Source organism: Kogia breviceps, chromosome 2 (assembly GCF_026419965.1).
Source record: "Kogia breviceps isolate mKogBre1 chromosome 2, mKogBre1 haplotype 1, whole genome shotgun sequence".
Lineage (NCBI taxonomy): Eukaryota > Metazoa > Chordata > Mammalia > Artiodactyla > Physeteridae > Kogia > Kogia breviceps.
In genome coordinates this window covers 177,244,314-177,256,917 of record NC_081311.1, presented here as the reverse complement: position 1 = coordinate 177,256,917, position 12,604 = coordinate 177,244,314, and the positions used below count along the sequence as shown (strand labels likewise).

General features: G+C 33.2%; 1 protein-coding gene across 8 annotated transcripts in view; it reads left to right on the top strand.

Annotated features, from left to right (window-relative positions):
* ERBB4 (erb-b2 receptor tyrosine kinase 4) overlaps window positions 1–12,604 on the top strand; it is a 1,132,189-nt gene that overhangs the window by 424,452 nt on the left and 695,133 nt on the right. For all 8 annotated transcript variants that reach the window (XM_067026813.1, XM_067026811.1, XM_059053753.2 and 5 more), the window contains exon 2: window positions 8,673–8,824. In XM_067026813.1, coding sequence (XP_066882914.1) covers window positions 8,673–8,824 — 152 coding nt within the window. The remainder of the gene's footprint in view (window positions 1–8,672; window positions 8,825–12,604) is intronic.

Below are 12,604 nucleotides of genomic sequence, written 5' to 3'. Positions count from 1 at the left end.
AACAGAGATAGAATTGACAACTATGCTTATTAATTGAAAATAATTATCCTAGAAAGTCTAAGTAGTACCAGTCAAAAAAACAAAATAAAATAACATGATTGAAGACTAGATAAATCAAGAACCTCAATGAAGAAAACTAATTAGAAATTACAAGGATTTAGCAATGTAGCCAAGTTTTGAGGGGGGAAGAAAAAAATACCAGAGTCATCAAGTGTTTTAAAAATATGTAATAATAATAAGCAATTCAAAAATGTAACTAAAATTATTCAAAGATGACAAGCATAAAATGCCTAAGAACAAATATATTAAGAATGTTTTATGATTTATATAAAGGGGCATTTTTAACTCTGTTAAACATACAAGCCAACTTGAGTGTGTGTGTGTTTTAATTTACATACAGTAAAACTGACTTTTTTTGGTGTACAGTTCTCTGAGTTTTAAGCCATGTATACTATGTAATCACCACCACAGTCAGTATGCAGAAGAATTCTGCCATCTCCTAAATTCCCCTCATGATCTTTCAGTCAAACCCTCTCTCTCAGATACCCATCTTCTGGCAACCACTGATTTGTTCTCCATCCTTTGTAGTTTTGTCTTTCTCCAAAATGTCATTCCAAAGGAATCTTATAGTATGTAGCCTTTTGAGCCTGCTTCTTTCAGTCAGCATAATGCCTTTGGGAATTTTCCATGTTGATATAGCAATCATCTGTTCATTTTTATTGCTGACTAGATATTCATGAAATAGATATACCATAGTTTGTTAGCATTCAGCCATTGAAGGACATTTGGATTGTTTCCAATTTTTGGTGAATTTGAGTGGAGTTCCGATAAACATTCATGTACACATTTTTATGTGAACATCATTTTCATTTATCCAGGGGTGTACTTATAAATGGGATTGCTGGATAATTTGATAAGTGTTTAACTTTATAATTTATATGATGTTGCCACAGTGTGACCTCCTCAAAAGCACCCATTGAATGCAACTCATTACTTAGTGTAGAGTAGGTTTTATTTTATTTTTTTATCATTTTAAAAAATTTTTATTTTATATTGGAGCACAGTTGATTAGCAATGTTGTGTTAGCTTCAGGTGTACAGCAAAATGATTCAGTTATACATATACATGTATCTATTCTTTTTCAAATTCTTTTCCCATTTAGGTTATTATAGAATATTGAGCAGCATTCTCTGTGCTATACAGTAGGTCCTTGTTGTTTAGCTATTTTAAATATAGCAGTGTGTACATGTCAATCACAAACTCCCAATCCATCCCTCGTCCCCCACCCTTCCCCCCAATAACTATGTTTGTTCTCTAAGTCTGTGAGTCTGTTTCTGTTTTGTAAATAAGTTCATTTGCATCACTTTTTTCTTAGATTCCACATATAAGTGATGTCATATGATATTTGTCTTTCTCTATCTGACTTCATTTAGTATGATCATCTCCAGGTCCATCTATGTTGCTGCAAATGGCATTATTTCATTTTTAATGACTGAGTAATATTCCATTGTATATATGTAACACATCTTCTTTATCCAGTCATTCTGTCAATGGACATTTAGGTTGCTTCCATGTCTTGACTATTGAAAACAGTACTGCAGTGGACATTGGGGTGCCTGTATCCTTTCAGACCATTTTTTTCTCTGGCTATATGCCAAGGACTGAGATTGCTAGTTCATATGTTAACTCTGTTTTTAGTTTCTTAAGGAACCTCCATACTGTTCTCCATAGTGGCTGTACCAATTTACATTCCCAGCAGTGTAGAGGAGGTTTTAAATAAGTATTTTAGAAATAAATTCAATCACAGAATTTTCGAGCTGAAAAGGAAACATAAAGAAAAGAGAAAATTGGATGCAATGAGAAGAAAATAATTGTCCCAATTTACACAGCTAGAAAATGTTGGAGCAATGGCATCCTGACCTTCACTGCCCTTGCCCAGTGCTCATTCCACATAACTCCAAGTAACGAAGTGACTTGCTCAAGTTCATTCAGCTCTTAAAAATAGAAGGACCAGCATTTGATACTGGCTTCATTATTTCTCCAAGGTCCATTTTATTTATTCAATAGGTATTGACTGAGAGTCTGCTATGTGTCTTCTCTTTAGGTGTTGAGCAGAGAAAGGGCCTCTGACGATGGAGCTTGCATTCTAATGTAGAGACATATAATAAACAAGAAAACAAGCAAGTGTATAATATAATTTCAGATAGCAGTAAAACAAAAATAAAGAAGGCAAAGAAGACAGAGTATGATGAATGGGAACCTGGTATCTATTTTAGATAAGATAGTCAGAGAAGGCTTTTCTGAAAGAGTGACATTTGAGCAAAGATCTGAATATATGTTCTTACAGTCTATGGTAAAAAGTTTGGATTTTATAATAAATCTGATTAGAAGCCAAGGGTTGTTTTCAGTGATGGAGTGATGTGAATGATTCATGTTTTTAAAAAGATCACTCTGGCCTCTGTGCAAAGAATTAACAGGGGCAAGTAGGGAAAGTAATAAGTTAGTTAAGAGGCTGCTTTCAAAGTCCAGGGTAGATATAGCCTTGGTGGCTTGGATTAAATGGCGATAGTAGAGGAAGTAGCAAATTTGGCTATTTCATTTCAGTATATATGTTGAACATAGAGCTGCAAAACTTCTTTGTGTAACTATAATAGCACTCAGTAGTCACTGAAAATGTATGCTACTTCTGATATTCTCTTTAATTATTTTATATTTTTTAATGATTTTTAAATGCCCAACAATGTACATTAAACTAAAGCATATTTATTATGGTAACATTTCTGAAAGAGAAAGTACTTAGTGTTAAATCAGATTTTAAAAATTAGAGAACTTTTATCAGGTTACCAAATATTTTTTATGCAGACAGTCCCTGAATGGTGCATACACAATATATACATAACTTTCATATACTGCTTGCTGCTTTCCTTACTATATGCCATGTACAACTTCATGGTCTTTCTTACAAAAGACCTTGGGCATTTTAATCAATATACATTTTTTTCATGCTACTAGGTCAATGGTAGATGCTAGATAAATAATTATTCATTTCTTAATATCTCACATAGGCCTTTGATTTGAAAGTCAGACAATATTTTGATTTAATTATTTTTCCCTCTTTTCATCTTGAGTAAGCAAATGGAGTGCTGGTTTCCACAGCCTTAAGCATGGAGGCAATAATTGATTTTTAGTATTAATATGGATATTGCTAATGTTTCTTCTTTGTGCTTCTAATATATTTGCCCCATGAAAAAATGAATAATTTTGTTAACCAACGTTTTTATATTGCTACAAACTCCTAATTATAGTCTTAATTTTTTACTGAATGAGGATCATGTAGTTCACTCACTGTTGGATGTAAATCTTAAGACTAAAAAGCCCATGTTTGCAACTATAGCTGCATTTGTGATGGAATCAATACCAAATAGAATAATTGGTGATTTTATTAAGGCCTCACATATAGCTTTACTCCTGGAGTTACAGTTGAAATGAAAACTCTAGGGAGTACATGTAATTTGGGATTTCTGAAGCTTGATTATTGTAAGCTTATAGTTTAAGACTTTATAATAGTGTTGGCAAAGGGGGCTGGATTTTGTTAAACTTGTTTTGGCTGGTGAAAAAGATTTTTCAATTCTGTCTGATAAACAGCTTTGTGAAATCAATGAAACTTGATGGTTTAAGCATTGTCTTGTATACATTGCCTGATTGTAAAATCGATTGACAAATGGAAGTTGCGAGGCATTCAGTGAAGGCTTCATGAAGAGAAATACAAATGATTTTTATGCATCTATCCAAACTAGTTCTTTTAAAATCAAGTCCGTCTTTCAAGATGAAAGTTATGAGGAATATTATACTCGTTATAGATAGCTTGACTCAACCGTAAATATAAAGGAAAGTCTCACTGAGACAAAAATACTTCCTAACTGGAACCATGTATAGTAAAAACTCCAAAAATCAGAATGTTTGGAGAATAGAGTATTCTGATTATTTAGAATTTGTTTACTGTATGATTTTTTGTTGTTACTGAAAGATATTTTTAAATATACTTATTCCAATTTTCTGTTTTCATATGGTATATAAAAATACAGCTGATCATTTATTGAACATGGGAACTTTTCTGAATTGAGGGTTATTTTCTGAATACAAGTTATAATTGTTTTATGGCAATTAAGATTATTAAATAACTCATTTGGTTCTTACTAGCCTTCAAGGGCAGTATTATTACCCCATGTGAAAGATGAAGTAGCTAAGAGTTAGAGAGGGAGAGTCATCTGTCCCTGGGTACACGGTTAACCAAAAGATGGAGACCAGATTAGAATCCGGGTCACTCCTAATTCTTAACAACTCAGCTAAGTTCCTGTGTGTGCAGAACCAGTGAGAAATGCAGATACTTGCTCAAAGGTTCTGCAATGTGGAACCTCCCGGACAAGGGTCCTCTTATCCCTCTCTGGGATCTCAGGGGTCCCCATTCTTTGCCAGTTCCTACAAACACTCAGTGTCTTCCAGAGGCGTGGCGAATCAGTTATCTCAGTCACACCCATTCACTTTATGGGGCACCTACTATACACCAGACTTTAGAAAGGCATGGTCTCTGCCCTCAAGGAGCTACAGGCCACCTCACCACGTGACTGGAAACCACGCCCCCTCCTTGGCTACCAGCAAATGAGTACAGATGGGCCACTTACCAAGAGAGCACTGTTGAGTCCCATCAGTTAAGAAATGGCAGAATTCAGTGAGAAGTCCCCTGTGAAATGGGCAGTCACCTATTAGTAAAAGTTAAATTATTCACTTTGTTCAAATTTCCTTTAAGCTTTCCACAGAAAAATTGAATTACCTAAAAAATGTGAAACTAAATGCATGCAATAAAAGATATTTATAAATGTAAAAAAAAAAACTTTCTTGCAAAGCACTGTGCTATACAGCTCATCAGATACAAAATAATGATTAATATATTGCATCTGTCTTCAAAGAGTTTATAGCCTTTGTACATCTCATATAACAGATTATTGTAATAATAATTAATAATAACAATTTAATATTATATATTCTTTTCATCTATGCAGAATGAGAAGCATGAAAAAATGCATAGGCATTACATTTATATTGATAGATTTTCTCCCAAATTTTGTTTAAGCTTTTATAGAAAAGGTCAGAATACACTAAATATTTTAGAAATCTTTTCATTTAGATGTTTACATATTGATTTTTATATATTGATATTAAAGTGTGGGTTTTATTTCTGACTGAAAGAAACTGGTACAACATAAACGATACATAAATTGCAATGTGGCATTATATACATTTTAGAAATGGTGAGCAAGTTTCTTAATCGATGCTTAATTACCCCCATCGGTAGTTGCATTAAAATATAAGCTTGTCCTCCTTGGAATTTAAAATAATTGAAATCTATATTTCATAAACCCATATAATTGTACCTCTTCTCAGCAGACATTTTACAAGCTATAAAGGTGCTGTGAGCAATAAAAATAAAGATTGTGGATCAGGAGTGTTTTTTAGAGTCGCTACAGTTTATTGAAGGAAAAAAGTGGGACTTTGATCTTGATGGAGAAGGATCATATACCGGAATCGCTTCTTGTTCTCCTGCTTATGTTGAATATTACTGTACTCATCAATAGAAGTTTATTTTTTTCATAATGTTTGTTAGTTTTAGTAATAAGGGAAACTTCCACAGAACCAGTAAAATATTTTCAGATGATCAAGAATGATTTGGTAGTTTTATTACGATTGGAATAAATTCAGTTAAACAACAAGACAGAATAGTTAAAATTACTTAAGGTCAGAAGCATATAACTTAATTTGAATTTAATCCTTCCTACGTATAATATTTTAGCAGCCAGCACCAAAATTCACCATTATCTTGGTGTTAATGATAATAAACATGATTAATAAACATGTAAACAGGTTTGTTTGAAAATCCTCGTTCCTTTAGCTCATTTCTCAGCCAGTCTCTAGAGTGTGTGCCTCATTCTTATGTTCCAAGATGGCGGTTCACGTTTTAACCATCACATCTCCATTCCAGGCAGCAGATTGGAGGAAGGTGTGGGGAAGAAAGGAGTCAAAGTTAGGCTCCAACCACGTTTTAAATAAAGTTCTGGGAAAGTGTCATACAACATGTTAGAACTTAGTCCCTTGCAAAGTTTACCTCCTAGAGGAGCAGAGAAATGTAATCTTTATTTGGGGTGGCCACAAGCCTAGCTAAAATTGTGCAGTCTGTTACTGTGAAGGAAGAAGAGAATGGATTGAGGATTCTAGAAGTCTTTGTATCCATCCTTATCACTACAAAAAGTACATTCTCAAGGGCAACAAATGAGTTCCAGCATGGTGTATGAGGACTCTGACATTCAGAAGGGAGGATGGGGAGAGTAACTTCAAGGTGATAAACTATTCGAACCCTGGAGTATGGAAGCGATTTTTAATGTTCCTTTAAATGTGAGATTTCAGGTAGAAATAGTCCGAAGATTGTATATCCTAGGGCGTCTTTAACAAAATACCACAGTCTAGGTGGCTTAAAATAATAATAATTTATTCTTTCACAGTTCTGGAGGCTAAAAGTCTAGTATCAAGGTGTCAGTAAGGTCAAGCTCCCTCTGAGACTCATGGTAGAATCTTTCCTTGCCTCTTCCTAGCTTCTGGTGTTGGCCATCAGTTGCTGGCATCCCTTGGTTTGCAGCTGTACCACTCCCATCTTTGCCTCTGTAGTCGCATGGCTTTCCCCCCGTGCATCCTGATGTTCACAGGGTGTTTTCCTCTTAGAAGGACATTGAATATATTGGGTTACAGCCTATTCTAACATACTCATTCTACCTTAATTTCATAAACCATATTTCCAAACAAGGTCACATTCACAGGTGCCAGGGGTTAGGACTTCAATATATCTCTTAGAGGGACACAATTCCACTTATAAAAGAGTATTTCTAGAAAATATACTGTTTGATGAGGATTAGAAATACAGACAAGAAGAGTTTGTGTTTTATTTTTGTTTTTATAATGAACTTCCACTATGGTTAGAGGTCTATGTTATTCTTCAAGACTCTTAGATACAGATTTTTGTTATTTTTAATGTGTCAATAGGTAAAAACAGGATTTTTGGTGACCCTAATTATTTAGAATGTACCAATCTAGATTTTTTTTTTCCTTTCTGTATTGAAACTTATCCCCTTGAGCACCACATCAAACCTCATGTCTTCTTTGTCATTCCTGTGGAGATGACACACGAATGTATATTTGACATCATTACTAAGCTCTTTTTCTAGTGTCTTCAGTGTTTACTGCATATATCTTAAGTTTGGTGTATCCCATGTAAAATACTCAGATGTTTCATTCACAATTTATTTTTTTAATTTTACACACTTATTACAAGATTCATAATAGAGTTTTTTCAGCCTATTGAAGATTAGAATTGGTGCATTAAATGGTAGAGTTGGTGCATTAAATCGTTCAGGTAGCTATGCAAACCATGAGAAGTAATAACTAAAACTCTGACTTCTGGAAGACAGGAAAGATACATACACATACAACCGAAAAAACACAGATGTGTGTATACTCATGAGCTTATATATAAACATTCAAAATCCACCCCCCAAAGATGGCAGATTGAGAACATTTATTAACAAACAGTCTATTTTACCTCAGAACACTAATGAATACACGACACAGTTGATATTGATAAAAGTTTATAATTCAGTACATATTCTGTTTGTAGTGTATGTTTATAAATGTTTCAATCTAAGTTGTTTAATATTTTTATTTTAAAAGGTAGCATTTTTGAGGGCTTAAAGCATAAGTTTTAATTCTGTAGACAACTTACTAAGATCAGATTACTTTGCAATACAAAAGTATTTTTTAAATAAAATTGTTACTTTTATCATCTTTCGATTTTGATTTACTTCCATATGTAGAAAATAGAGTAAATTATAAATTTGAAAGAAAATCTTGTTTGAGTGAAATTAAATGTATTTACATGCTTTATATGCCCACAGCAAATATGATTATTTTAAGTTTATCTCCTTGCTATATGTTTCTGTGGAACCCATGCTTTCTTACTCTCTGTGGTTAGTACCTGCATTTTATGAATGTAAATGTATGATGTCACTTATATGTGGAATCTAAAGAAGCTGAACTCATAGAAACAAAGAGAAGAATGGTGGTTACCAGGGACTTGGGGATGAGGAAATGAGGAGATTTTTGTCAAAAAGTACTAACTTCCAGTTATAAGATGAATAAATTTGGGTATAACATGGTGATTATAGTTAACAATACTGTATTATATACTTGAAAGTTGCTGGGAGAGTAAATCTTAAATGTTCTTACCACATACACACACACACATACAACAATGGTAATCAGGCAACATGATAGTGATGTTCGCTAATGCTCTGGTGGTAATCATTTTGCAATATATAAGTGTATCAAAACCGCATGCATACACCTTAAACTTACGTAATGTTATACGTCAATTATAATTCAGTAAAGCTGGAAAAAATAAAAGTGAAGATATTTATCAGTGTTTGGGTTATGGGTCTTAATAACATTCAAAATATTTTAATTCAGGGAATTGGAGTAGATTGTTGTGGGAGAGAGTTGAGGGAAATATTGTCATGGTGCATGTCATATAAAGTTTGCATAACTTCCCATGTTTCTTCTTGTCTTGGCAGTGTGCGCAGGAACGGAGAATAAGTTGAGCTCTCTCTCTGACCTGGAACAGCAGTACCGAGCCTTGCGCAAATACTATGAGAACTGTGAGGTAGTCATGGGCAACCTGGAGATAACCAGCATCGAGCACAACCGGGACCTCTCTTTTCTGCGGGTAAAGCTGTCTCTTTCTCTTCTTTCTTTGTAAATGCACAGTGGTGTCACAATGCATGAAGACAGACCAGCTTCTTGTAGCTGACGGTTATGTTCGTCTGCCCTGCCTGGCAGTGTTCATGACTGTAGACATGTAGAAAAGAAGAGATGCCAAGGCACACCCAGGAAAAGAAAAAGAGTACCAATGGCATCATGATTGACACCCTAGTTTAGAACAGTTACTGTTGCCCTAAGATTGATAGAAGATTCTGTCAGGGTGTAGGACATGACTTATAGCAAGTGTGTCTTTCTCTGAATGGCAGGCAAGAGGAAAACTTTAGGCTGTGGCCTAGGAGCATCAGAGGACCAATCAGATAAGAATTTGTAACTTTAGCTAGTAATCTCCTTTCTGTCCCATTTTGTCACTTTGGAAATTTTAAACTATTTCATATTACCATAATGAGAGTAACACTGTTAACTTTAGAAGAAAAATGACATCTGTTTTTGAAAACCAACAAATTATTTAGAGTTGTAGGAAATCACAAGTACTTATATAAGTTGATATATGCATGCATATAAATGCACACGTGCATATATGAAGTTACCCAGAGACGAGTCCTTTTACACACTTGTTTTTGGGGCTCTCATTTATCCTTTTTCTGTTAAACCTGTTATTAGTACTTAATGCCTACAGTTTCTTAAGTTTTGCTTCATCCGGAACAGGTATAGGAAAATCCGAACTTCAAAGACACTTTGACGATGTGAGATGAGGATGCAGTGTTTTATATAACTAATAATTTATTCTTCATAAAAGAATTAATAAGATTATTTTAAATAATAGCATCCCTAGAATATATTCAATCTTATTTTCAATATTATTTACACACTTCTCAGGAGCACTGTCTTATATCAATAAAGACGTAAATAATGTTTTGAATACTGATACAGTAAACTATTTAGTAGCTAGTAAATTAGAGAACTATGATAATTTTAATCATTCCATACTTAGATAAGAAGTAAAAAACAGTCATTTTGAAATACTTTGAATGTAATAAAAATGTCTAGAAGTGATAACAACCTCAGAAAATGTACCACCTCAAAACTTAAATAACACTATGAGACATGATATCTGCTTTTAAAATGACTATCATACTAGTATTGATATAGGGAATTTCCGTATCAAGGTGTTTCCATATAGTATTGTTTGGTTGATAGTACTCTAATTCTACAAGTTACGTAGCTTGTATTAACTATGGTGTTTAATTATGACATCTTTGTTTATCAAGAGTAGATAGTAAAAATTTATCTGAAGCCTTGAGTGAGAAGACCTAAAAAGAACTTAGTACTTTTAAAAAATCTATTTTGGACTACCATTTCAAGAAATGAACACATACAAGCTATCCTAGAACAACCTCTTCATAGTACTGCATCTGAGTATTAGTTATTAAAATTTGCTTGCAAGATTCTAACCTGTCTTGATTATTTTCAGACAGAATTTATTCTTCAAAATAAAAATAAAAACTTGATGGTATATGAGCTGATTTGTAAATTTAGTTAGAAATGCCAAGAAACTCAATGATGTTGTAGAAAAGGAAAAGTAAGAGCTGAATTCTAAAACAGGGGAAATAGGTTAAATAGGTTAAATGGTCTGTTAGAACAGAATAATATGAGAAAATTTTAAAAGGCAATCTAAGATGTCAGTTTTTCTTCTTATTCTTTCCTTGCTTTGTTTGCTCTAGATTTCACTGGCTTAACAAAAAATAGCGTGAGTACTATGACAGTCTTTAAAATAAATAACATAAAATTGTCTTGATTATTACATATTTTATTATTTTATCATTCTTAATCTCTTATGAGGTTACAGAATAATCAAAAATTGACTTTAGTCAACTTTAGTCTTAGAAATATGAAAGTAGCATATAAATCTTTGGGCATGATGGTCTATACTGTTGGATATTCTACATTTTTAGGAACTATTCTGAAGTAAAAAAAAAAAAAAAGTTAATAGAAGGAACAGATTTGGGAACGAATAAAATAAGGAGGACCAAGATTTATACATGGAGCAAGAAATAAGTTATTTCTTTAAAAAAGTAATTATTGGCTCCTAAGAAGCATCTCTAAAAATTCATATAAACTTTGTACTAACTCATGCACATATCTCAATTTTAATGTTTGTTTAATGATAACTATAATAGATTTTCTTTTTGTTTTTGACTTACTAATAGCATCTTATACTTTGTTCCTTTGGAAAATAATCATTTCTAATAGTGACATATATTCATTTATTCAGCAAATGGTCTTAGCCCAAGGATACAATAGCAAGTAATCTATTATTCTTGGTTTCAACAATCTTGCAGTCATGTAGAGGGTTACAGATGTGTAATAAATAATTACTGTATGTATGAGTGTGTGTGCATATATACATATATATGCACAAACAAAATTTTTTAGTTGCCAAGACTGAAATAAGAATCAGAATGAAGGCATGGTCTTGTGTTAATGGTAAGCGTGGGTGCTGGGCAAAGAAAGGAATGGGTAATTCTGAAGGATTCAGGAAAGATTTCATCAGAAACATGCTTATTGAGTCATGAGAAAATGAACAGAGGCTCACAAAGTGGGTAGGTGGAAGGGCATTCCAATGGGAGTAATATAAGTTAAGGCTTAGAAAGAAGGCCCTAAGTCAGAGTTAATAAATGTGTACCTAGTGTTATTGCTTTAGATACTGGACACATGTGTTCAAATGAATCAAACAGGGTTCTTCCTCTCATGGAACTTATAGTATAATGTGGATGAAGACAAATTGGGGGATGGAATAAAATATTAAATTGGAGAGATAGAGACCCTTATACTATAGATAAATATGTAGGAAACATCAGCACCCAAATGACAAATTAGCATTTGGGGATAAGATGAAATAGTCAAGGGAGATTGACAAGTGTTAGTCCAAGAAGTGGTCCTAGGACAGAACTCTCTGGATTCCCATTCTCAGTTTTTTGGTGAGTCCCTAAAAGTTAGGACTATTAGCTGAAATCTTCATTCTACTGCACTGGATGAGCCATTATTTCTAACTATACCTTAGAATATGCTAAAAGCTCTCCATTTAATATAAAATTTAATTCCTTCTGATAACTACATTATGGTTCATTTGTGTTTTTAGTAGCTTCCTTCCAAAGTACATAATCTGTTCGATATTGACACATTGCAATAAATAGAGCCCTATAAAGGAAATCTAGTTATGTTATATTGTTATCATTTATTATAAATTTTGAATTGTATGAGTGAATAGTAAACTTTCATTAACTTATCCTATGGATTACATAGCCCTCACATATATTTATAGAACTGTAATTCATTGAGCCAGTTTTTATAGAGATGTGCAATTTCCCTTCCTCTAAGAATGACCCATATCTATAAGGTGTTTAGAAAGACATCATAGATAGGGATTTTAAATTTCATTTTGGAATTTATTTCTGTCTTTAAGAAATTAAGAAAGTATTTTTGTTTTAAAAATATTTTCCATCCTTATTTTCGTCTCTACTAGCAAGGTCATAGTGTTTTTTTGTTGTTCGTTTTGTAAGAAACCACTCTAGTTTCTGTGATTCATGAGAGCAGTTTAACCATATACTCTGTTTACCTCTTTTACTATCTGAATAGTCAGTGTCTAGAACGATGCCTAAAATATAGTAGGTTTTCATTAAGTCTTTGTTTAATGGACAAATGTGTTATTCTTAATATTTAATAATACTTAATTATAAATCACTATTTTATATGTGGTATGTTCCCTAGATAAATATGTGGGACC